General features: G+C 46.0%; 1 protein-coding gene across 1 annotated transcript in view; it reads left to right on the top strand.

Annotated features, from left to right (window-relative positions):
* Positions 1 to 25,659, top strand: part of LOC109928748 (vigilin-like) — a 96,743-nt gene extending 71,084 nt beyond the window's left edge. The window contains exons 17-25 of the mRNA XM_048620039.1: positions 791 to 1,009; positions 2,846 to 3,067; positions 5,290 to 5,508; positions 8,696 to 8,834; positions 17,085 to 17,221; positions 17,750 to 17,854; positions 20,608 to 20,742; positions 23,079 to 23,222; positions 25,387 to 25,659. Of these exons, the coding sequence (XP_048475996.1) occupies positions 791 to 1,009; positions 2,846 to 3,067; positions 5,290 to 5,508; positions 8,696 to 8,834; positions 17,085 to 17,221; positions 17,750 to 17,854; positions 20,608 to 20,742; positions 23,079 to 23,222; positions 25,387 to 25,659 (1,593 nt within the window). The remainder of the gene's footprint in view (positions 1 to 790; positions 1,010 to 2,845; positions 3,068 to 5,289; positions 5,509 to 8,695; positions 8,835 to 17,084; positions 17,222 to 17,749; positions 17,855 to 20,607; positions 20,743 to 23,078; positions 23,223 to 25,386) is intronic.
* The last annotated feature ends 1,651 nt before the right edge of the window (positions 25,660 to 27,310 follow it).

The following is a 27,310-nucleotide window of genomic DNA, read 5'->3' on the forward strand; positions in this document are numbered from 1 at the left end:
GACAGGTCTGTCACCGTATAACACTGGGGTACAGTACTGGTGGGGACGGGTCTGTCACTGTATAACACTGGGGTACAGTACTGGTGGGGATAGGTCTGTCACTGTATAACACGGGTACAGTACTGGTGGGGACAGGTCTGTCACCGTATAACACTGGGGTACAGTACTGGTGGGGATAGGTCTGTCACCGTATAACACCGGGGTACAGTACTGGTGGGGACAGGTCTATCACTATATAACACTGGGGTACAGTACCGATGGGGACAGGTCTGTCACTGTATATCACTGGGGTACAGTACCGGTGGGGACCGGTCTGTCACTGTATAACACTGGGGTACAGTACTGGTCGGGACAGGTCCGTCACTGTGTAACAATGGGGTACAGTACTGGTGGGGTCAGGTCTGTCAGTATATAACATAGTGTTTTGCAGATATTGGTAGGATGTGGAGTTGCAATCTAACACCATTGAGTCCTCCCCTGGCATTTTGGAATCACTCAGCATTGATTCTATTGTTCCTGGTAGTGAGATCTCAGATCAAGGCCTGCTACAGTTGTTCTGAATTTGTCACACCATCTGAACTAATTGTGCACAGTTTACAAGTTGAACGTGGGATCTTTCTCAGTGCATTTTTGAGACAGGTTCTTTATGCAGTAGTTCATTGTGGGAGTCCATGTTGTATTTTTGTGTGTGTTCATGTTTTGTATCTGTGTGTGCTTGTGTGTGCGTGTGTGTGTGCACATGCGCGCGTAGTTGTGTGTCTTTCTTTAATTGCCTTTGTGTTTGCTTTAGGCGAATATCAAGGAGGTGGATGTTTTGATCCCTGCCAAACTGCACAACTCTCTGATTGGTGCTAAGGGGCGTTTGGTCCGGTCACTCATGGAGGAATGTGGAGGGGTGCACATCCATTTCCCTTCTGAAGGCTCAGGCAGTGACAAAGTGACCATCAGGGGCCCTGTCGAGGAAGTGGAGAAAGCAAGGAAACAACTGCTTCAGCTGGCTGAGGAGAAGGTATTCCAGTAATATTGCTCATTTACAAAGCACCTTTCACATCCCAAGTGCATTATAGAAGGGCTGTCCAATAAAATTTGACACTGAGCACTTAAGGATGTAGTGGGACAAAATCTTGAAGGGGCAGTCTCTATAAAGAAGCGTCTTAAAAGAACAGAAGTGACAATATTCAGTAAGATAGTCTTTATTTTGTTGCTGAGAAATTTCAATTACTGGGAGCAACAAATGGCGGATGTAAAGAATTGCATGTGGCATTTTGAATGATTCATGGGAGCCTTTGTGGCCTGATTCCATCACAGGTTAAGAAATTAGCATTGTCCAAAGCCACTCCATTCTGAACAACAGAATGTATGCGGCAAAAAGGTTAAAGCAAAAGACGTGGCAAATACAGTACAGCAGGAAGCAAAAAAAAAGATCTCCGCAGGAGTCCAATTTGCACTAAGCCAGAATTAGATGATTTATCAGCAGCATTAACGCATTTGTTCAAGTTTTCCGTCCACATTGTGCTGAACCAGTTGTTGATGGCTGAGTGGTAATGCACACAGGTCTAGTTATCCCTCCTCCCCTGCACTACCTTTCCAATCTTTCACCTGGATGAGTGCAGTTCCAACAACGCTCATGAAGCTTGGGGAGGCGATTGCCTGGATGGTTAATCCAGAGACCCAGACAATGTTCTGGGGACCTGGATTCGATTCCCGCCATGGCAGGTGGTGGAATTTGAATTCAATAAATATCTGTAATTAAGAATCTAATGATGACCGTGAATCCATTGTCAATTGTTGGAAAAACCCATCTGGTTCACTAATGCCCTTTAGGGAACGAAACTGCCATCGTTACCTGGTCTGGCCTACATGTGACTACAGATCCACAGCAATGTGGTTGACTCTTAACTGCCCTCTGGGCAATTAGGGATGGGCAATAAATGCTGCCTAGCCAGTGACGCCCACATCCCATGAACGAATTAAAAAAAAACACTATCCAAGACAAAGCAGCCCACTGGATTGGTGCCACATCCACAAGCATCCACTCACTCCACCGTCCATGCTCAGTAGCAGCAGTGTGTACCATCTACAAGATGCACTGCAGAAATTCTCCAAAGGTCCTCAGACAGCACTTTCCAAACCCATGACCACTCCCATCTAGAAGGACAAGGGCAGCAGATACATGGTAACACCACCTCCTGCAAGTTCCTCTCCATGCCACTCATCGTCCTGACTTGGAAATATATTGTAGCTCCTTCAGTGTCATAAATCCTGGAATTCCCCCACTAATGGCATTGTGGATAGCAGTTGGACTATAGCAGTTCAAGAAGGCAGCTCACCATCACCTTCTGAGGTGCAACTAGGGACTGGCAATAAATTCCGCTCACATCCCACAAGCAAGTACAAAAAATATCAAGACTATATATTCACACTTGTCTCTCAGAACTCATCAAAAAGACTGATTAAAAGCGTATGGCTTCCGTAGTCTTACTAACACGGGAGTACAGTAGATTATGGTGAGGCTGCAAAATAAAACAGAATGATACAGCACTGACCAAGGCCATTCAGCCCATTTTGTCTGTGTCAGCTCTTTGGTAGAACTTTACAATTAATCCTCCCAATGTCATCAGCGGGAGAGGTTTGAGATTAAATATAAACAGGAAGTGCTAGAGAAATCCAGCAGGTTTTGCGGTGAGAGAAACAGAATTCTGCTTCTCTGTCTCTACAGATGCTGCCAGACCTGCTATGTTTCCCTAGCACTTCTGTTTTGTCTTTGACATTTCCTGCATCTGCAGTTCTTCATTTTTATCCTGATTTCAAGTGGTTTGTTCTCGATTCCTTCCCCACCCCGCAGCAAATTAACAACTGTACTGTAGAGCTACACGCCAAACCGGAATACCACAAGTTTCTCATTGGAAGGGGTGGCGGCAACATCCGCAGGGTGAGGGACCGCACGGGAGCCCGCATCATCTTCCCAGCAGCAGACGATAGGGACCAGGAGCTAATCACCATTGTCGGGAAAGAAGAGGCAATAAAGCAGGCGCATAAAGAATTGGAGATTCTTATTAAGAACCTGGTGAGTTCCCTCTGTTAATTGTCCCCACCTCATTGTCAGGAAGAAAGTTGCATTTACGCTGCATTTTATACAATCTTAGGACATCCAAAAGCACCTAAAGTCATAGAGATGCACAACATTAAAACAGACCCTTCGGTCCAACTTGTCCATGCTAACCAGATATCCTAAATTAATCTAGTCCTATTTGCCAGCATTTGGCCCGTATCCTTCCAAATCCTTCCTATTCATGTACCCATCCAGATGCCTTTTTAATGTTGTAATTGTACCACCACTTCCTCTGGAAGCTCATTCCATACGCACGACCCTCATAGCCCCAGGCTATTCAGCCTCTTCCTTTAGCTCAAACTCTTCAACCCTGGTAGCATCCTTGTAAATCTTTTCTGAACCCTCTCAAGTTTCACAACATCTTCATAACTCTCAATCTCAGTCAACATTTCGAGTTCAGCATGACGTCTTCAGAACCTGACTTGAACCGTTAACTCTGCTTCTCACTTTACAGATGCTTCCAGACCTGTTGAGTTTCTCCAGCATTCTCTGTGTTTGTTTCAGATTTCCAGCATCAACGTTGTTTGCTTTCATCTCAATCTTCGTTAACTGATTAAAGTAACACCAGGCAAGTAGACTCTAATTGGTCAGGACATTACTATGGGGATGCTGCTGGGGTTGGCTGTCTCAATAAGCCTTTCTTGTTGGATATAAATGCAGCGTGTCTACGCATTTCATTTGCTTACAAAGAATAATGACCTCAGTGTGAATATATTCAAATGGCATGTGCAAATGAATCATCCTGCGAGCCCGAGTGATAATCTCAACTTGATTTCCAGTACAGTTCCTAGTTCTGTCAGAATTATTTACTAAATGTTGTCAAACGACAGAACCATATCTGATGTTGCAAATAATCTTCTGAGTTCCACTGCACAGCTTGGTCGAGCATGGTGCAGATGGTCAGAAGGATGTTTTTTCAGTACAGTTTGCCAAGCGCTGGGACATACGGCCTACATAACTGGCATCACACTGGCACTGAAACTGATATACCACATCACTGGCACTGAAACTGATATACCACATCACACTGGCACTGAAACTGATATACCATATCACACTGGCACTGAAACTGATATACATTACTGATTTGTATGGTAAGCAAAACATATTTCTGACTTGACAGCAGCATCTGTTAGTGGAGAAGATTACTTGTGTATTTGCTACGGCAGTGTAGTGAAACTTGAAAGGGTGCAAAAAAGATTTACAAGGATGTTGCTAGGTTTGGAGGGTTTGAGCTGTAGGGAGAGGCTGAATAGGCCGGGGCTATTTTCCCTGGAGCATTAGAGATTGAGGGGTGACTTTTATAGAGGTTTATAAGTTCATGAGGGGGTGAGGAGCCAAGGTCTTTTTCCCAGGGTAGGGGAGTCCAAAACTAGAGGGCATAGGTTTAAGGTGAGAGGGGTAAGATATAAAAGAGACCTAAGGGGCAACTTTTTCACTCAGAGGGTCGTGCGTGTATGGAATGAGCTGCCAGAGGAGGTGGTGGAGGCTGGTACAAAACAACATTCAAGGGGCATATGGATGTGTATATGAATAGGAAAGGTTCAGAGGGATATGGACTAAATGCTGGCAATTGGGACTAGATTAATTTAGGATATCTGGTCAGCATGGACACTTTGGACCTAAGGGTCTATTTCCGTGCTCTACAACTCTCTGATTCTATGATTCTATCTCTGTGCCAATCATAGTCTAACCAATCAGCACTATCTTCTCATACTGCATGGGTTGTTGGTTCCTTTTGAAAGTTGGTTTTCTTGTATTTCATCCTTAAAAGTGGAACACAAACAGTGTAAACTTCATGTCTCTTTTTAGCATTAGATTCTGTCCCAACAAGTAATTATTTGTTTCTGTACAAGCTGAAAGATGGTGTTAGGCTGGGCAGCTTATTTTTTGGCAGACATGGACATAAATTGGCCTCTGTTTACCACATGGGCAGAATTCTGTGTACCCCCAGTGATGGGTATGCAGGCGTGAGTGGAGAGAGCCTGGTAAAATTCCCCAGGGTAGCCTTTCCAACCACCCGTCCTGAGTTGCCCCCAGTTTCACGTGAAGCGGGCCAATGTTCGAGAGGCCTGTCTGCCCTCACACCAACGTGAGGTCCTCCAAGTGGCTAAGGATGTTTCCCACCCAGTCTCGGCTTTGAGCGGTTTCCTCATCCTGCGATTTTTTTCCTTCAGGACAATGTGATTGAAGACTTGATGATCGTGGACCCCAAATATCACCGGCACTTTGTGGCGCGCAGGGGGCAGGTGCTACGTGAGATTGCGGAGGAGTACGGCGGTGTGACGGTCAGCTTCCCCCGCACAGGGGTCCAGAGTGACCGAGTGGTGCTAAAAGGGGCAAAGGACTGCGTGGAGGCAGCTAAACGACGAATCCAGGAGATCATCGGAGACCTGGTAAGCAAACAGGAAAGGAAGAGAGATTCCCACAGAAACCGTTCTTTTTTTACTAACTTCATGGTGTGGCGCTGCCTGTTGGGACTCAGATGCAAAGCCAAGATTCCACACACAGGGACCTGATACGTGATGGTGGCAAATACTGGTTGGAAGAACTCCCCCTCTTTCAGGTGGCACCTCGTGATCTGCTGTGCCCAGCCAAATGGGCAGTTAGGGGATCAGTTTAACATCTGAAAGGCAGCACCTCGGATAGCGCAGCAGCCCCTCGGTACTGCCCGGGTGAGGGGGACCAGCACTTTTCCAGCCCCCCATAGGTGAGAGGGTGACACACTGACTTGGCAGAAACGTATCACTGAGGGACGCTGAACTGGAACTTAGGTAGTGGATTGCAGGGTTGAATATATCGCAGTATTTCCACTTTGCTTTTCCAGCATGGACATGATAGGCCAAATGGCCAGCTTCTGGGGTGACATGGTGGCTCAGTGGTCAGCCCTGCTGCTTCACAGTGCCAGAAACCTGGTTTTGATTCCAGCCTCAGGCAACTGTCTGTGTGGGGTTTGCGCATTCTCCCCGTGTCTACATGGGTTTCCTCCCACAGTCCAAAGATATGCAGGTTAGGGTGGATTGGCCATGCTGAATTGTCCTGTAGTGTCCAGAGCTGTGCAGGCTAGGTGGAGTAACCATGGGAAATGCAGGGTTATACAGTGGGGGAGTGGGTCTGGGTGGCATACCCTTTGGAGGGTCAGTGTGGATTCAAATGGCCTGCTTCCACACTGCAGGGATTCTGTGATTCTGTCTCACTATGACAATTTCTTTCTCACTATGACTATTTAATTCAAAGTTCGGTCCCTCACCTTCCAAAAGCATTTATTTACTCATGTTTGTATGGGATGTGGCACCACTGGCGGTGCTCGCATTTGTTGCCCATCTTTAATTGGCCTTTCAGGGCAGTTAAGAATTAACCACATTGCCATGGGTCAGAGGTCACACACAGGCCAGACCGAATAAGGGCAGTACATTTCCTGAATCCCTAAAGGACAGTATTGAACCAAATGTATTTTTTATTAAAATTGATGATGGTTACATAGTCACTGTCAGTGAGACTGGCTTTTTGGTGATTACTTAGTTGAATTTATCAATTGAATTAAATTCTATTAGCTGCCATTTTGAGATTTGAACCCGTGTCCTCAGAGCAATAGGCTGATCCTTTGGATTACTTGCTGAGTGAATTATTCCTGAGCCTCATCCTTTTGATACTGTCTCTCAGTAAAAACAGGAACTGATGTTGGCACATGCCATTCGACAGATTGAAATAATAGTTGGCATCAGGTGCCAACTGCATGACCCTTCAGGTCAGGAGAGGATATCTTCATAACCAGACGCAACAGGCAGCAGAGTGAGAAACACAGATGGTTGTGCCTGAAACCTTCATCACAGAAAGTTAACTGATTACAAAGAAAACGTAACCGAATGGAAGACAGGAGCTGAGATAGACGTTCAGCTGCTCCCCCATTCTACATCATGATTTTTAAGGGGTTTATTTTTAATGCGAGAGGAGAAAGATTTAAAAAGGACATGAGGGACACTTCTTTCCCCACACAGTCGTTCATGTGTGGAATGAACTTCCAGAGGAGGTGGTGGATGCAGGTACAGGTTACAATGTTTAAAAGATATCAGTAAAATACATGAATAGGAAATGTTTGGAGGGATATGGGCCAAGCGCCTGCAGGTGGGACTAGTTTATTTTGGGATTATGGTCAGCATGGACTGGTTGGACCAAAGGGTCTGTTTCCGTGCTGTCTGACTCTATGACTCTGTAACCTTTGTGACATTTTCCTGTGCCGTCCCCATACCCTCAAATATCATTGTGTCTCGAAATCTGTTGTTCTCTGTCTTGTCATTTAATAATGATCAAGCCTCCACAGCTCTCTGTGGTAGAGAATTCCAGTGATTCACCACACACTTTGAGTACAGAAGCTTTTCCTAATCTCAAATAAACACTATATAAACTCCACTATATAAAATCCTACCCTAACTCTCAACAAATTCTACTCACCCCATCACCCTACTGCTTACTGATCCACATTGGTTTCTGCTGAACTACACCTCGATTTTAAAATTGTTGCCCTATTTCTCTTTCAAGTTTCTTGCTGGCCTGGCTCCTCCTCTCACTGTAAGCTCCTCCAGTTCCACAATCCCCTCACATTTCTGAGCTCTTCCAAATTCCAACCTATTACACAGTCCCGATTTTTCAGTCACTCCATCCATACCTTTGCTTGATTGACTCCGAAACTCTGGAATTCCCTTCCTAAACCTCTCTGCATTTCTCTCTGGCTTTAAGACACTCCTTGAAACCTGTGTCTTTTAGCAAGCATTTGGTCATCTGACCTCAGGTGGGTATATTTTGTTTGAAACACCTTGGGACTTTTACTACATTGCTGCTACATAAATGCACGTTGTTGTTATTGAAAACCAAAGAGCAGATTAGTGTCATAGAGTCATACAGCACGGAAACAGACCCTTTAATCCAACTTGTCCATGCCGACCAAGTTTCCCAAACTAAACTAGTCCCATTTGCCTGCATTTGGCCCATATCCTTCTAAACCTTTCCCATTCATGTACCTGTCCAAATGTCTTTTAAATGCTGTAACTGTACCTGCATCTATCACTTTGTCTGGCAGTTCATTCCATATATGAACCACCCTCTGTGTGAAAAAGTTGTGCCACTTTCTCCTCTCACCTTAAAATTATGCCGTCTAGTTTTCAAATACTCCACCCTAGGGAACAGACCTTAGCTATTCATCTTATCTATGCCTTTCATGATTTTATAAACCTTTATAAGGTCACCTTCAATCTCCTATGCTCCAGTGAAAACAGTCCCAGCTTATCCAGCCTTTCCTTATAACTCAAACCCTTCAGTCCCAGCAACATCCTGGTAAATCTTTTCTGCACCCTCTCCAATTTAATAATATCCTTCCGATAGCAGCGTGACCAGAACTGTACACTGTACTCCAGAAGCGTTGCTTCTACACTGCAGCATCTTAACTGGATGCTGTAAAATTTAGAACCTGCCCGTCTAATGTAAGGAAACCTCGTACTTGAACATATTGAGCACACTGTATTTACAAGTACTCCTGTAAAATAGCCCTTTTGTTTTTTTATACCCTTTGCTGTATATGTCTTTTAGGAAGCCCAGGTAACCCTGGAGTGCGTGATCCCACAGCGTTTTCATCGAGCGGTCATGGGACTAAAGGGCTCCAAGGTGCAGCAGATCACCAGGGACTATGACGTGCAGATCAAATTTCCTGAGCGGGATGAGAGTCAAGGTATAGTTCAGATGGATTAAATGGTCTTCTGCAACCAAAGAAACCAAGAGATCTCACGTATGCGATCCCATCCCTGAGTGTATCTCGCTCAAAGTACTTTTAGAACATAGAACATTACAGCACAGTAGAGGCCCTACAGCCCACAATGTTGTGCTGACCTATTATCCTACTAAGGTCAAACTACCTTGTATACCCTACATTTCACTATCATCCATGTGCCTATCCAAGAGTCGCTTAAAAGTCTCTAAATTATCTGACTACACTGCCACCACCGGCAGCACATTCCACACACCCACCACTCTCTGTGTGAAGAACCTACCTCTGACATCTCCCTTATACCTTCCTCCAATCACCTTAAAATTGTGCCCCCTTGTAGTAGTCATTTCCGGCCTAGGAAAAAGCCTCTGGCTATCCACTCTGTCTATGCCTCTCATCATCATATATAGCTCTATCAAGTCACCTGTCATCCTTCTTCGCTCCAATGAAAAAGCCCTAGCTCCCTCAACCTTTCCTCATAAGACCTTTCCTCATAAGACCTGCCCTCCAGTCCAGGCAGCATCCTGGTAAATCTTCTCTGCACCCCCTCTAAAGCTTCTACATCATTCCTATAATGAGGCAACACAATATTCCAAGTGTGGTCTCAACAGGGTTTTATAAAGCTGCAGCGTAACCTCGTGGCTCTTAAATTCAAATCCCCTGCCAATGAAGGCCAGCACACCATACGCCTTCTTTACAACCCCATCAACTTGGGTAGCAACTTTGAGGGATCTATGGACGTGGACCCCAAGATCCCTCTGTTCCTCCACACTGCCAAGAATCCTGCCGTTAACCCTGTATTCTGCATTCAAATTCAACCTTCCAAAATGAATCACTTCACACTTTTCTGGGTTGAATTCCATCTGCCACTTCTTTACCCAGCCCTGCATCCTGTTAATGTCCTGTTGCAACCTACAACAGCCCTCCATGCTATCCACAACTCCACCAACCTTCGTGTCATGGGCAAACTTACCAACCCACCCTTCCACTTCCTCATCCAAGTCATTTATAAAGATCACAAAGAGCAGACTTTTCTCAACTTTGAAAGTCTGTGTGCCAAGCAAAATGTTTTCCCATATTTTTGTTTTTGTTGTATGTGGGATGTGGACATTACTGGCTCGGCCAGCATTTAATACCCATCTCTAATTGCCATGGAGACAGGAATGGTGAGCCGTTTTCTTGAACTGCTGTAGTCCGCGTGGTGTAGACACCCACAGTGCTGTTAAGGAGGGCTTTTGATTCAGCAACATTCCACACACCCACCACTCTCTGTGTGAAGAACCTACCTCTGACATCTCCCTTATACCTTCCTCCAATCACCTTAAAATTGTGCCCCCTCATAATAGTCATTTCCGCCCTAGGAAAAAGCCTCTGAAGGAACGGTGATATAGTTCCAAGTCAGGATGAAGTAGGATTTAGAAAGGAACTTGCAGGGTCGTATGCATCTATTGCCATTGTCTTTCTGGGTTTTGGGGGTTGAGAGATTGGAATATGCTAACAAAGGAGCCTGGGTGAGTTACTGCAGTTTCCATATCTATCATTGACCAGTGTTTGGTCAGCATTCTGTCATTGTACTTTCTGATGCTTTTTCTTATGTATTCCTTTGTCCAAGTATTCGTGGCCATTCACCCTCTACTACCCAAGCTAGACAGCATTTGCATCTTCTAATTTCATTTCTGAAGATAGATTGGAAAAGTTGGGATTGGTTTCCTTAGAGCCAAGAAGTCTAGGATAATGTTCTGGGCACCTAGGTTCAAATGCCACCATGGCAGATGGTGAAATTTGAATTCAGTAAGAATCTGGAATAAAAAAACTAGCCTACTGTCAATAAACTGGTCCACTGTCAATTATTGTAAAACTCATCTGACTCATATATGTCCTGTAGGGAGGAAAATCTGCCCCTGGTCTGGGTAACATGGTCTGGGCACGGTGGCTCAGTGTTTAGGACTGCTGCCTCACAGGGACCCAGGTTCGATTCCACCCTTATATGACTGTCTGTGTGGAGTTTGCACATTCTCCCCGTGACTGCGTGGAGTTCCTTTGGGTGCTCCGGTTTCCTTCCACAGTCCAAAGATGTGCAGGTTGGGGTGGATTGGCCATGCTAAATTGCCCAGAGTGTCCAGGGATATGTAGGCTAGGTGGGTTAGCCATGGAAAATATAGGGTTACAGGGATGGGGTGAGACTGGATGGGATGCTCTCTGGAGGGTCAGTGTGGACTTGATGGGCTGAATGGCCTGCTTCCACATTGTAGGAATTCTGTGTAACTCCAGATTCACAGCAATGTGGTTGACTGTTATCTGCCCGAGGGGCTCTGAATTGCAAGTCCATTGTCCCTGCCACGACATGATTGCCCCTTCTGGGCAACTAGGGATGAAGCAATGAATCCTGGTGTATGGTGAATGGATTACAACAAAACACATTGCTATAGGTCTGGAGTTACAAATAGGCCAGACTGGGTAAAGACAGCAGATCTCCGAAAGGATTTTAGTGAACTGGATGGGTTTTTATAATGGTTTTAGCTAGCTAGCTTTTTATTCCCGATCTGTATTGATTTCAAACTTCACTGTCTACCATGCTGAACGTCAAACCCTATCCCAGAGTGTTAGCTCTGAGTTACTAGTCCAGTGACACTGCAACAACACCAGTGTCTCCCCTCACATTGTACTTAATGGTATAACAGCACAGAACTGTGATGCTGGAGATCTGACTGCTGCCATTATTGGTGTTGGATTGAGGCATAAGTGTAGTTTGGGAGACTCTTACTCCTTCCAAAGAGAACTGTCAGACCACTCACATCCCGCTGAACAGACAGGGATGGTACTTAGCGTTTTAGCAGCCTCTCCGACAGCGTAGCCCTTTACTTCCACTGAAGTGACAGCCCACATTATATCTCTGGAGAAAGGGCTTGAAGTCATGCCATTGTCAGGTTAAAGCATGAGCGTGGCCTACTGAGACAGGGCTTGGCAGCTTAGACGTGTTTGAGACCTAATGGAGCCTGTTTACGGTCTATAAATAACCTCTCGCTACGGCAATGGGGCTGCTCCCTGGAGGTTGATTTTCCATGCGTTGATGAGGAGATCAGCCTTATTTAGATGGTAGATGTTCATTTAGCGGTTTCAGGGTGGGGCCGAACCCAGTAATTATGACACGGGGGACCAGGAATCCAAAGTCTGATACAGCGGTGCTATTGTAGTAAACAGAATGGCTTCACAGCAATGAAAGTGACAAGCAATGGCAGTAAAATGGTGATTTGGTGGACTGACTAAAGGAGTAGGTTTGGAAATGTTGGGGAAAGGTTTAGAAAGAAAGACACAGTGAGACATTTAAAACAGGTCTCGCATGTTTGATGACGTGGAGGTGGACAAGGATTCTTTTTCCCCTCTTTTGTCTACCAGGCCAGAATTTGTTGCCCATCCCTAATTGCCCTTGACCCCAGAACTGGTGAGGCTTTTTCAGAGGGCAGTTCTAAGAGCCAACTGTGGAGTCTGGAGTCACATGTAGGCCAGACTGGGTGAGGATGGTCGATTTCCTTCCCAAGAGGACGTTGGTGGGTTTTTACAAATCTTTTGCTTGTCATTTATATAAGCGATTTGGATGACAATATAGGAGGCATGGTTATTAGAAGATTTGGGGATGACACCTGAATTTGAGGTGCAGTGAACAATGATGGAGGTTATCTAAAATTACAAAGAGAACTTGATCAATGAGTCAGTGGGCTGAGCAGTGACAGATGGAGTTTAATTTGGATAAATGCGAGATATTGTATTTAAAGGCAGGACTTATACAATTAAAAGTAGGGCCTTAGGTAGCATTGTAGAACTGAGAGACCTAGGAGTTCAAGTACATAATTCTTGGAAGTCTGCGTCACATATAGAAAGGGTGATTAAGAAGATGTTTAGCACGCTTACCTTCATTGCTTAGACCTTTGAGTATGGGAGTTGAGACTTTATGTTGAGGTTGTACAAGACATTGGTGAGACCCCCAGTTCTGGTTGCCCTTTTATAGGAAGGATATTATTAAAGCTGGAGACAGTTCAGAAGAGATTTACCAGGATGTCCCTGGGATTGGAGGGTTTGAGTTATAAGGAGAGGCTGGACAGGCTGGGACTCTTTTCTCTGGAATGTAGGAGGTTGAGGGTGACCTTATAGAGATTTATAAAATCATGAGGGATTTAAATAAGCTGAATGTCTTTTCTGTAAGGTGAGGGTTTCAAGACTGGGGACATATTTTTAAGGTGAGAGGAGAAAGATTTAAAGAAGGCATTAGGGGCAACTTTTTTACACAGAGAATGGCTCTGGAATGAACTTCCAGAGGAAGTGGTGGATGTGGGTACAGTTGCAAGGGTTAAAAGACATCCTAATAAGTTCAGGAATAGGAAAGATTTGGAGGGATATGGGCCAAGCGCAGGCAGGTGGGATGAGTTTAGTTTGCGATTAGTGGGAGAATCCAGCAGTAGAAGTTACCATTCAGAAATAACACATCACTTGCTTAAGTGGCACAATTTTTTTTCTCTCAGAGGGCTGTGAATTTTTGGAATTCTCTCCCTGTAAAGCAGAGTTTTTGGCTATTTTTGAGGCAGAGTGGGTAGATTTTTGATCAGCAAGGGGGCAAAAGATTACTGGGGAGTGACCAGATCAGCCGGGATCTTATTGAATGGCAGAACTGACTCAAGGGGTCAAGTGACCCACTCCTGCTCCTAACTCATATGTTTGTACAAGCTGGGACTGTTCTCCTCAGTGAAGAGCAGTTTGAAGGAGATTTAATAGCATTATTCAGAATCATGAGGGCTCAGGACAGAGAATTTTGGGAGAGACTATTCCCATCGGTGGAAGGATCGAACCAGAGAGCACAAATTTAAAGTAATTGGCAAAAGAAACAGAGGTGACGCAAGGGAAATCATTTTTTACAGTGAGTGGTTAACATCGGGAATGCATGGCCTGAGAGTGTAGTGGAAGGCAGTTCAATCAAGGCTTTATAAACATGGAAGTGGCTTATAAGATAGAGAGAAAAGATCTGCAGGGCAAAGGCAGGAGAGTGCGACTAGCCGAGACCTTCTTGAAGAGAGTCAGCACAGACAGATGGGTCAGATGATTTGCATTCTTAACACAAAGATTGTTGGTGGGAGTTTTGACCCAGAAAGACACACAGCTGGGCTCAATGTTTCCTTGCAGCATGGGGGCAGTTTCAAGGTCGTGAACCCTACATGTATTTTTTTTTCCAGACGTGACTATTCCAGTTCTCTCCTGGCCATCTTCCTGTCTCCCCATCCTACAAGTGTAGCAGATCATCCTAAACTCTACTGTCCCTGTCCTGACTCGCACCAAGTCATTACACCCTGTCCCAACCTAAACAGATTCTGTGTTGAAGCCTCAGTTTCAAAACTCTCAAATCTTGTTTTTGTGATGTCATTCTTCCCCCCCAACCACACCGTCTCTCAGTCTTCCTGTCTTTACAGCCCTATAACATCCACAATCTCAGCGCTGCTCCGATTCTGGCCTGTAGCACACCCTGAATTCCATTGCTCCGACACTGGTAGCGGTGCCTTCAACTGCATGGGCCCTGAGTTCTGTAATTCCCTTGCTAAACCCCTCTGCCTGTCTCTCGCTCCTCTAAAACGGTCCCTAAAACCTCAGTGATTGACCAAGTGCCTTCCTATGTTAAAGGTGCTGTGTAAGTGCAAGTTGTCATTTATTAATCAAGAGCAGGATTTTAACCTGTCCCTAGCCCAGCCTCCCTGGCTAAAATCAACCAGAGCGGGAGCTCCTTGCCTGGAACATATTAACCTGCAGGTACGAGAAGCACTTCAAAGAACAACAAAACATGGCAACAAAAACAGAAATTGCTGCAAAAGCTCAACATGTCTGGCATGTGGAGGGAGAACAGAAGTTAATGTTTTGAGTCTGGTTCTGAAGAAGGGTCACCTAACTTTGTTTTCTCTCCACAGATGCTGCCAGACCTGAGTTTCTGCAGCAATTTCTGTTTTTGTTCCAGATCTTCAGCATCTGTAGTTGTTTGTTTTATTTTCATTAAAGAACCACAGAATCCCTACAGTGTGGAAGCAGACCATTTGCCCCATTGAATCCACACTGCCCCTCCAAAGAGCTTCCCACCCAGACCCACTCCAGCTCTTTAACCCTGCATTTCCCATGGCTAACTCACCTAACTTGCACATCTTTGGGCTGTGGGGGGAAACTGGAGCTGCCGGAGGAAACCCATGCAGACACGGGGAGAATGTGCAAACTCCGCACAGTCGCTTGAGGGTGGAATCAAACCTGGGTCCCTCGTGCTGCAAGGCAGCAGTACTAACCACCCAGCCACCGTGCTGCCCCTCAGTATTTTGTACAGGGACGTTGGAATGCAAAGTAGTGGAGGTGATTTGCCAGTTATATCCAGGCCTGGTCTAGAGCCCATCTGGAATAACAGTTCGGCTCTGGCTGCTGCACTTCATGAAGGATGTATTGACCGTGGAGGGGTGGGAATCACAGAATGATACCTGGGGGAGCTGAAAGAGTTAGCTTTAAAGAGGACATGTTACATAAATGTGGCCTGTGCTCAATCAAGCTTAATGGGTGGCCTAACTGAGAGGTTCAAAGCGTTTGAAAAAGAGAGGAAGGATGAGAGACTGTTTCCCGTGGCAGGGTGGGAGCCAGATCAAGGGGTTGGGGAGGTGTTGTGGGTTGGGCATGCATATACTTAAATATAGAGCTAGGGCCATATCTGGAAACACTCCTCCGCATGAAGGCTGCAGGAGATCTGGAACTCCTGGTCTCCAACAGGCTGCTGGAGGCAGTGATCCAGATGGAGTTTTCAAGGCTACAGTGGCAAGATTTTGTTTTTGGAAAATGTTTTAAGGGAATATAAATCCAGGGCAGAGAAATGGAGCTGATCAGCCATAATTGGAATTGAATGAAAGGAATACTGGCATTTACATAGAGCCCCCTTCAGGGAAACTGAGCATCTCAACGTGCTGTACAACTAATGATTAAATAGCCGTTAATCTAGATAAATGTGAGGTGCTGCATTTAGGTAAGGCAAACTAGGGCAGGACTTGTACACTTTATGGTCCTGGGGGTGTTGCCCTTGGTGTGCAAGTTCATAGTTCCAAAAGCAGAATCGGAGGTAGACAGGATGGTGAAGAAGGCGTTTGGTATACTTGCCTTTATTGGTTGATGCATTGAGTATAGAAGTTGGAATGTCATGTTGCAGTCATTGGCGAGGCCACTTTTGGAATACTGCATTCAATTCTGGTCTCCCTGCTATAGGAAAGATGTTGTGAAACTTGAAAGGATTCAGAAAAGATTTACAAGGATGTTGCCGGGGTTGGAGGGTTTGAGCTATAGGGAGAGGCTGAATAGGCTGGGGCTATTTTCCTTGGAGCGTCGGAGGCTGAGGGGTGACCTTATAGAGGTTCATAAAATCAGGAGGGACATGGATAAGGTGAATAGTAAAGGTCTTTTCCCTGGGTTGGGGAGTCCAAAACTAGAAGGTATAGATTTAAGGTGGGAGGGGAGAGAATTAAAAGGGACCTAAGGGGCAACCTTTTTCACGAAAGGGTGGTGTGTGTATGGAATGAGCTGCCAGAGGAAGTGCTGGAGGCTGGTACAATTACAACGTTTAAAAGGCATCTGGATGAGTACATGAACAGGAAGGGTTTAGAGGGATATGGGCCAAATGCTGGCAAATGGAACTAGATTAATTGTGGATATCTGGTCGGCATGGACAAGTTGGATTATCCGTGCTGTACAACTCTATGACTCTATGACTCTACAATTCAAAGTTGAATAACTGGTATAACTTTGGAAACAAAGCAGCCAATTTGCACATAGCATGATCCCACAAAAAGAAATGTGATAATGGCTAAATGGCCTGTTTTGTGAAGTTGCCTTGAGGTAAATATTGAATTGATACTGTGGGTTCTTTTACATCTATCCCAGGCTGACATGTGGTGCTTGGGTTTAACACCTCAACTGAGCAACGGTGCATCCGACAGTGTAACACTCCTTCAGGCCAAAGCGCCAGCTGTGATTTACATGCTCAACCCTAGGGTGGGACTTGAATCCGCAGCCTTGTAACTCAGAGGCAAGAGTCTCAACGCGCACTGAATGGAGGGGCAGAAGGGCCTGTCTTACTGCAGACGGTCCAGTTTGGTTCTGCAATGCGTAGCACTCTGTGCGTGACCTTCTGACACATGCTGGTTTCTTGCCACTGGGCAGGTCTGGATCTGCACCCTCAGGAAAATGGGGACATGAACTCTGACCTCAGGGAATCGGAGCACACTCCCAGGAAGTGCGATGTCATCATCATCTCGGGCCGGAAGGAGAAGTGTGAGGCGGCTCGTGAGGCACTGCTGGTAGGTCACCATGCATCTCTTAATGGTCCGTAGTTTAGTGTTAACGAGGCAACCTTTCCCAGCCTCAAAGCTGAGCGTTATCCTGGAGCAGCAGTCAGGCTGAGGAGACCTTAATCGTGACCTTTCTGATGCTTTAAGGCTGTAATGCAATTTCTGGGACCTCCCAGCAAGCACGCAGGCTGTTTTATGCCAGAGGTTGATTGACTATGCATAATACTTTTAAAAGGGAGACAGAGTCACCACCAGTGTAGCAGCATCTTCCCCTGTGTAGAGCTTTACTTTCTACCTAACCCGATGCTGTACCTTACCTGGGAATGTTTGATGGGGACAGAGTAGAGGGAGATTTAGTCCGTATCTAACACTGTGTTGTACCTGTCCTGGGAAGGATCAATGTCTCTAAGATAATGTGCTCTATCCTGCAGCACTGGGTCCCCAGATCTGCTGAGCATCAAACGAATAAAAATAAATGTTATCTGAGTGCAGGAGGGTTGTGCAGATGGAACCTGACTCAACCTTTGTTATTGCCAGGCCCTTGTTCCGGTTACTGTCGATGTGGAGGTTCCGTTTGATCTGCATCGGTACATCATCGGGCAGAAAGGCAGCGGCATTCGCAAAATGATGGAGGAGTACGAGGTAACGATGGGGCAGTCAGGCCGAATGGCCTGTTTTGTGCTATAGATTCTATGATACCCTGCGTGATCGGGTTTCCTGACAGCAAAGGGCCAACGTGCCTGTAATTATCTCAGACCATCGCGCCCTGCAGTGTCCTTCACAGATCTGTTCAAATATTGGCTGGGGCATCAAATGTAGAAGCTAGTAAATTATGTTACAGCAGTACAGAACTTTGGTCAGGCCACATCTGGAATGTTGCGTGCAGTTCTAGTCGCCACTCGACCAGAAGGACGTGAATGCTTTGGAGAGGGTGCAGAGAAGGATTCCCAGGATGTTGCCTGGGTCTGGACGGTTTTCATTATGAGCAGAAGTTGGATAAACTCGGATTATTTTCACTGGAAAGACAGAGGCTGAGGGACGACCTGATAGAGGTCTACAAAATTACAAGATGGGGGCGATAGTCTGGGACTTTGGAGGGTGGAAAGGCCAACTACAAGAGGGCACGGGTTCAAGGTGAGATGGGGAAAGTTTAGGGGAGAAATGTGGGAATAATTTTTCACACAGAGGGTGGGTGGGTGCCTGGAATGCATTGCCAGTGGAGTTGGTGGAAGCAGGTATGTTAGCATGGTTTAAGGCATATCGTGATAGATATCGTGAACGGTAAAAGGAAAAATTTGACCTGGTATCAGGTTTTTGACTTCGCACAGGAAGGAATCAGATGTATATTTCCGCAGCTCCCTCCCTACCTTTTTGAAGTATAGGCAATGTTGTAATCAAAGAGACTGCAGCAGCTAATTTGTGCACTGCAAGCTCCCACAAACAGATGTGCTAAATTGGCCACATATTCTGTTAATAATATCAGTTAAGGGATAACTGTTGACCCAGGACATTGCAGGGAGAGCTTCCAAAAAGAAAAAAACCCAAAAAGCACTGGAGAAACTTAACAGGTATGGTAGCACCAGTGGAGAGAGAATCAGGATTAATTGTCTGAGTCCAATACAACTTTTCTTCTATATCCATGAAGAGTCATATTGGATTTGAATGTCATCTCTGATTCTGTCATAGACTCATCAAGACGTGCAGCATGGAAATAGACGCTTCAGTCCAACTAGTCTACACCAACCATGTTGCCAAACTAAACTAGTCTTCCCAGGTGCTCCCAGAGCTCCTGTGCTTCTCCACATTTCCTGTTTTAATTGTAGATTTCCAGCATCCGCATTATTTTCCTGTTGTGGTGGTGGTGGGAGACCCCTCCTCTGCTGCACTCTCCTTTTCGAATGTTCTTTGAAACAGTGCCTCTGAAGGTTCCAGGGGCTCCTTGGTTCAAAGTCTCAGCTGATAGACTGCAGCTCAGACAGTGCAGCACTCACACAGTCCTCCGCTGTTAGCTTGATCACTGGCTCAAAACTCTGGACTCAGAGGTAACAATAGTTGTACCAAATGAGGCACCACAGACGCCTATTTGTGAATAGCCTGTGTGATCTCACAAGTGCCTGTAGGCCATGAGGTATTCCTTTCTGCTGCTGTTGTTTACAGGTGCAGCTGTGCCCCCAGCTGTCACTTTGCTGCACAGCAGCTTGTTATGCAGATTTTCTGACTGTTCACGCCTAGGAGGAGATTACTGAGCAATCTGCAAGTGCTTTCATGCAGTGGGACAATTCACAATCCCTCCGACCAGCAACCAGTTCGGATGCTTCTTGAGTACGCTGGGGATAATTGGGACATTCGTTGTCAGGTTGGCCTGCTATAACCAGTTGAGTGCCACAGGGATCTATAGTGTGTGCTTATCAGTTTATAAAGGGGCAGGGTGCATTTTAGCCAAATTTTTCAACAATACAATGATAGGTTGAACAGCACATTGCTATGAATGCCAAAGAATCTGCAATGGGATATGGATATCTTAAATGAGGGGTGGGGTGGGGTGTCTAACATTAGGCAGCACGGTGGCTCACTTGTTAGCACTGCTGCCACACAGCATCAGGGAATAGGGTTCAGTTCCACCGTTGGGTGACTGTCTGTGTGGAGTTTGCATGTTCTCCCCGTGTCTGCGTGGGTTTCCTCCCACAGTCCAAAGTACAGGTTAGGTGAATTGGCCATGCTAACTTGCCCCGTAGTGTCTGGGGATGTGCAGGCTTAGGTGGGGTAGCCATGGGAAATGAAGGGTTAGAGGAATGAAGGAGGGTTGGCGGTCTGGGTGTGATGCTCACCGGTGGGGTGGTGTGGACTCGATGGGCCAACTGGCCTGCTTTCATACTGTAGGGACTCTATGAAAATTAAGCAGGTGCAGTATAATGCAGTATATTTGAGTTCATCTACTTTGTACAGAGAAGAGAAAAACGGAATGTTATTTTAGCCAAAACATACAGAACATAATAAATATCAAATCAAATAATTTAAATTGAGCAGGAGGAGGCTGTTCGGCCCTGAAGTTTCCTTTGCCACACAGTGAAATCATGGCTATTCCGCTTCAACACCAATTTCACATACTATCCCATATATCCCTTGATGCTTTTTAATATCTCAAAATCTATCAATCTCAGGGTTGAACTTGCTTAATGACTGAGTCTCCACAGGCTTTGAGAATGCCAAACATCCACCATCTGTTAATTTCACATCTCCCACCCCACCATATTAATGAAACCCGTCCCGGTTTCTCTGCTGGTAATGGCAGTAGGAAGTTTGTTCGCTCCAGATCGTTATGTGATGTCCATCACAGGTGTAGCCCTCTTTCCCTCTCTTTCATTCTCTCTCTCCCATTCTGTCTCTTCCTTCAGGTGAACATCGCGGTCCCCCCCCCGGAGCAGCAGTCCGATGTTATCAAAATCACTGGCTTGGCGGTGAACCTGGAGCGGGCGCGAGCCGGGATCCTGGAGCGGGTCAGGGAGCTGCAGGCGGAGCAAGAGGACAGGGTGAGCTTCCCCGTGTACTGCGGGTGGATGACAGCGGGCCGGAGGAGCTCACTGGGTCTGTGGCAGAGTACACTCGAGGCAGCGCTCATTGCATTTCAGGGTTTTGTAGTTTCCCTTTACTTTTCACAGGGGTGTGCATTGCTGGCTGGGCCAGCTTCTCATTGCCCTTCCATAGTTGCCCTCGAACAGAGTGGCTTCCTCGGCCATTTCAAGAGGACGTTTGAGAGTGAAGCACACTGCTGGTGGTCTGGAATCACGTGTAGCCATGCACCATCTAGACTTAGAACAACATCACTGTTCCTGTCACTGGGTCAAAATCCTCCCAAACAATAGTGTGGGAGTACCTACATAACATGGACTGCAGTGGTTTAAGAAAGAGTTTCATCACTACCTTCTCCAGGGTGTTTATGGATGTGTAACAAATGCTGGCACCGCACCACTGCGCAGTTTTTAATTGAAAGACTTCTAGCCTTCGTTGGTCTCGCTTTTGTTGGGCAGAGTGTGTCAGAATGCTGTGTACAGTTCTTGTCCCCACAGTCCAGGGAAGGACATTCTGCTATTATAAGTGAGTAGCCAGATTGTTCAAAAGGTTTGAGGGATTGGATTGGGAGGAGTAATCGTGTCAACTGTAAAAGTTTGCACTGGGAAAGGGAGGGTTGAGAGGTGCGAAAATTGTTGAATTTAGGATTCTAAAGGCACCAGATCTTGTCGATGTGCATCACCCAGCTCAGAACGCTGTTCGAAAGGGAAGTCAGGATTAAACTGCCGAAACGATGGCCCAGGTCTCGCAGCCCACTTTGGTGCCATGTGCATTGGCTCTGCCCATGACAGTTGCTGCAGTCGGTCCCCTTCGTGAATGTTCAGCCGGGATTTCTGATCCCTGCCTCAGCATTGATGGGACCACCACATATCTGGGGGGGAAGGCCATTAGACACAAGAAGAAATAGACAGAGAGGACACACCATCTTTCCCCGACACTTGTGTCATTTCGAGGTACGTTTTGCAAGGTCTCGAGTTTTTCAGTCGAGAGCCAGTTGGTTGGGTCGGGGAGAGGGGCTTGGTGAGGGAGTCAGGTTAGTTCTGAAGGGTGATTGGGAATATCAGGAGTGGTGCACGGTTCAATTAGACTATCCAGATCTCTGAGATGGAGCTGATATTGTGATATGAGGAGCAGTTGAGGAGTCTGGGTCTGTACTCATTAGAAGGATGAGGGGATCACATTGCAGACTGCTGAGAGGCCTAGATACAGTAGAGGTAGAGAAGATATTTCCAGAGTCTGGGGCCTGCCTAGTCATAGCCTCAGAGTGAAGGGAACTGAGTTGAGGATGGATTTCTTCAGCCAGAGAGTGGTGAATCTATAGGAATTGGTGGCCTAGTGGCATTATCACCAGACTACTAATCCAGAGACTGATCCCGGAACGCAGGTTCAAATCCCACCGAGGCAGTTGGTGGTATTTGAATTTGGTTAAAAATCTGGAATTAAGAGTTAATGATGAGTGTGAAACTGTTGTCGATCGTCAGAAAATGCATGTTCGCTGGTGGCAGTTTAGGGAAGAAAACTGCAATCCTTAGCTGGTCTGGCCTACATGTGACTCCAGATCTACAACAGTGTGGTTGACTCTTAACTGCACACTGGGCAATTAGAGATTTCCAATAGATGCTGGCCCAGCCAGTGATGCCCATATTCCATGAATGAATAAAAAATAACTGTGGAACGCACTGCCACGGAGGGCTGTGGAGGCCAAGTCACTGAGAAGATAGGTTCTTGATCGGTGAGAGAATAAAGTATTACGGGGAGAATGGGGCTGAGAAACATATCAGACATGAACAAATGGCAGAGTTGACATGCTGTCCCGAATGGCCTGATTCCGTTCCTATATGTTATGGTCATATGGTATTAACCACCATAGCATTTCCAGGGCAAATAGAAAGCTAAGTACCACACATCAGGCCCCAGTCTCCAACCCTGAGCTCAGTTCTACAGCGGACTGGAGCAGTGGAAAGCAGCCCATTGGAGTTTTGGAACTCCAGTGTAGTTTTAGAGCATCAGGAATTCTACAGGATGCCAATGTGCATTTCCCAACTTTAGTTCCAATTTTGACAAAAGAGAAGAGCTGGAAGATGCGGTTTAATATTTCACTGGGCAGGTGATCAACCTAAGGGTCGCCTTACCTAGCGAAAGGGCGGGAACTTTATTCAGTCAAATGTTCATTAGCTTGATTTCTATCAGAAAAAACGTTTGCAATCCAATATAAGAATAAATTCGATCTGTCGTGGGGCTTGAACCCATGCCCTTCTCCAAGTGCAGGTCAGTCATAGTGCAGCATTTCTTGCAGGCTTTACGAGGCTTCAAGTTGATCATGTCAGTCGATCCCAAGTACCATCCAAAGATTATCGGAAGGAAAGGAGCTGTCATTTCGCAGATTCGGAAAGACCATGATGTTAATATTCAGTTCCCTGACAAGGGGGATGAAAATCAGGTAATCCTCATCTTCACTGGTAAGGATTCCACTTGCTACACCAGTGTCAATCGACAGAGGTTTCAACTCCATCCCTCTACAGGTGTAATGGTTTACTTGAACAATCCAGGCAAGACCCTTGAGTTGGCATGGCAAACGCTCCCATTCCATTGAAATGTGTAGCTTAGTCCTGAAGAGGTTGCTAGTGTTAAAAATTGAACAGCTTGCAATCTCCCCTGCAAGCCACACACCAGCCTGACTTGAAACCACATCGGCCATTCTGTCACTGTGTCAAAAAACTGGAATCCCTCCTTTAATAGCATTCAACATGATGCTACAGGGAGAGGCTGAATAGGCTGGGGCTGAGGGGTGACCTTATAGAAGTTTATGAAATCACGAGGGGAATGGATAGGGCGAATTGTCAAGATCTTTTCTCCCAGGATGAGGAAGTCCAAAACTAGGGGGCATAGGTTTAACGTGAGGTGGGGGGGGAAGATTTAAAAGGGACTTAGCGGAGTAACTTTTTCACGCAGAGGGTGGTGCATGTATGGAATGAGCTGCCAGAGGAAGTGGTGGAGGCTGGTACAATTACAACATTTAAAAGGCATCTGGATGGGTACATGAATAGGAAGGGTTTAGAGGGATATGGGCCAAATGGTGGCAAATGGAACTTGATTAATTTAGGATATCTGGTCAGCATGGACAAGTTGGACTGAAGGGTCTGTTTCCATGCTGTACAACTCTATGACTGCTGAAATACAATGAAATTTGGTCTGCACGTCTAAGAAAAGACATACTTGTATTGGAGACAGCAATGCGAAGGTTCACTAAATTAATCCCTGGGATGAGGGGATTATTGTTTGATGAGAGGCTGAGTAAGTATGGGTGACATTCACAGGAGTGTTGAAGAGAGGTGAAGTCATTGAAACCAACAAGATTCTGAAAAGGTTTGATGCTGAGAAATTGTCCCCTCCTGTTTTAGATCTCCTGACCCAGTGGGGAAGCAGTCTCAGGATAAGGGGCGGATTGTTGAACATATTTAAGGCTGAGGTCAACAGGTTCTCAGAATCTCAGGGAATCGAGGGATATGGAGAGTGGACGGGAAAGTGGAGTTGAAACCCATGATCAGCCATGATAGTACGGAATGTCTGAGCAGGCTCAATAGGCTGAATGGTCTACCCCTGCTCCTATTTCTTGTGTTCAAGAAGGTGGCTCACCACTATCTTTTCGGGGGGCAGTTAAGGATGGACAACAAATGCTGGCCCAGCCAACAAATTCTGTGAAAGAATTAAAAAGACAGTTCTTGACCAGTGCTGTAACCACTGTCAGCTCATGTGCGTGGATCACATGGTGGCACTCACATCTCTGAGTCACTAGTTCAAGTCTCAGTCTGGACATGGGCACCAAAACTCTGGGGAAATGCTGCACAGTTGGCGCTGCAGTCTTTGCAATGAGACTAAGGCCCCATTTCCAGACTCAGGTGGATGTGATAAAAACACATTACCTTTATTTTGAAGAAGGGCAAAGGAGTCTTCTCCAGTGTCCCGGCCAATATTTATCCCGGTCAACATTACAAGCAAATCACACATTATCTAGTCATTGACACATTGCTACCAGTGGGAGCTTACTGCACGCACATTGGCAACCAGGGCTACGTCTTTTGCATTGCAACATTTCAAAAGTAGTTACTTGGCTGTAAGTCATGATAAGCACTGTATAAATGCATATTTTCTTACTTTGAAACAGCAAGCCAGCTATTCTTGGCAATTTTGCATCTCCTCCAATTTGGCAGCCGGGAACACATCTGTAAAGGTCAGGAAGGCGTTGGAAGTGTTACTCCTGATCACATTGGGATTGGGCGGTGGTTAGAATTGGTCAAAGCCAGCAATAAGCAGACTACTCACATATCAGCAATGGGAATTTCATCCCACCCAGTGCAGTCCTCCTTTCCGCGGGACATCTCCGAACAATGGTACAGACTCTCTATGGAGGGCTGGGGATTTTAAAATTGCTGGACTGAGAGCCAGAGTAGGTCAGTGAACAGAGCAGGTACTGAGTCACATTTATTACTTGTACGTTAGAACTTATATAACCGTGGTCCTGGCTGCGTGCTGTGTTTGTGGACAAAGGAGAGGGTTGACCATCTGGTGTTGACCCTGTCTGTTTATTTGTTGCGTCCTTGCAGGATATGATCTCCATCACGGGCTACGAGAGGAACACTGAATCTGCCAAGGATGCCATCATGAAGATTGTCGCCGACCTGGAGGAGATGGTCAGCGAGGACATCAATCTGGACCACAGGGTTCATGCCCGCATCATTGGGGGCCGGGGAAAGGCCGTCCGCAAGATCATGGAGGAGTTCAAGGTGAAGCCGCCACACTCAGTGCACTCTGAGGGGTTGTCTAACTCTAGATTGCTGGTGGCTGAAACCTCGCGTCTGACAGGCCCCTGCTTTTAGCTCGTAATCCAGTCTGATGTTCACCAGTCTCGCAGCGCTGCTGAAAGTCCTAGACTGTTGGAGGTGACATCTTTCAGATAAGGCATTAAACTAAGGTCCTGAAGAAGCATTTTTTTTTTTCTCAGAGGCCTGAGAGTCTTTGGAATTCCCTTCCTCAAAAGGTAGTGGATGCAGAATCTTTAAGTATTTTTAAGGCAGAGATGGATGGATTCTTGATCAGCGAGGGGATGAAAGATTATCGGGGGTGCGCAGGAAACGTAGAGTGGAGGTTAAAATCAAATCTTATTGAATGGCGGAGCAGGTTCCAAGTAGGGCTTACTCTTGTTCCTCGTTTGGATGTTCAACATCTCCTCAAAGGACTATCCCTTTGTCCACGAAATTGACCTAGTAAATCTTTAAAGTATTGGCAAAGATCTGTAACTCGGGTTGTGGATGATGTTGACTTGCTTGCCGAGCTGCCTTGTTTTTGTTCAGACATTTCGTCACCATGCTAGGTGACATCATCAGTGAAGCCTCTGATGAAGCAATGTTATTCTACTTTGCTTGGAATTTGTACTGCCTGGCCCGTTATGGTGAGTAGTGTCATTTCCAGTTTCCGGACAGGAAGGAAACTAGCCATCAGAATATACGAACATCAGCTAGCAGCAAAATGGCACGACGAACTCTCCTTAATATCTGTACACTCAGACAATGAAGGCTGTCAGTTTAACTGGGACAAGGTAACCATAGTAGCCCAAGCCAAACATAGACATGCACGGGATTTCCCTAAGGCATGGTTCTCCACCCATACTTCAGTCAACAAACACATAGAATTGGACCCCACATTTAAACCCATACAGATCAAAACCGGAAATGACAGTACCCATCATAACAGACTGGACAGTATAAATTCCAAGCGAAGTAGAATAACATCGCTTCATCGGAGGCTCCACTGAAGATGTCACCTAGCATGGTGATGGAACGTCTAAACAAAAGCAAGGCAGCTTGGCGAGCAAGTCAACAACCTCATAAATCTTTATTGTCCTGTCTATGCGGTAAGTATATGATTCCTCAGTGTTCATCAAAGAATATGCATCTGTAGGATCTGGCATTTTGTAAGCACTTTCCCTTTAGCCAGCAAATCTCTGGCACGGTGGCTCACTGGTTAGCACTGCTCCCTTCACAGCGCCAGGGACCCAGGTTTAATTCTAGCCTCAGGTGACTGCCTGTGTGGAGTTTGCATGTTCTCCCTGTGTCTGTGTGGGTTTCCTCCAGGTGCTAACGATTTCTTCTCACCATCCAAAGATGGGCAGGTTAAGTGGATTGGCCATGCTAACTTATTAATAGCGTTCAGGGATGTGTAGCCTAGGTGCATAAGCCATAGTAGATATGTGGGTTTATGGAATATGCGGGGGGTCTGGGTCTGGGTCTGGGTGGGATTCTCTTCAGAGGGTAGGTGCGGATTCGATGGGCCGAATGGGCTCCTTCCACATTGTAGGGATTTTGTGATGTTCCCCAGGCCAGCCAGTTACGAGGTCATTAGTCAACAGCAGTCTGGAATGATGCGCAGTGTTGGTAAACCTGGTCTGGATGCAGAGATAGGAACTGCAGATGCTGGAGAATCTGAGATAACAAGGTGTAGAGCTGGGTGAACACAGCAGGCCAAGCAGCA

Source organism: Rhincodon typus, chromosome 45, assembly GCF_021869965.1.
Source record: "Rhincodon typus isolate 14 chromosome 45, sRhiTyp1.1, whole genome shotgun sequence".
Lineage (NCBI taxonomy): Eukaryota > Metazoa > Chordata > Chondrichthyes > Orectolobiformes > Rhincodontidae > Rhincodon > Rhincodon typus.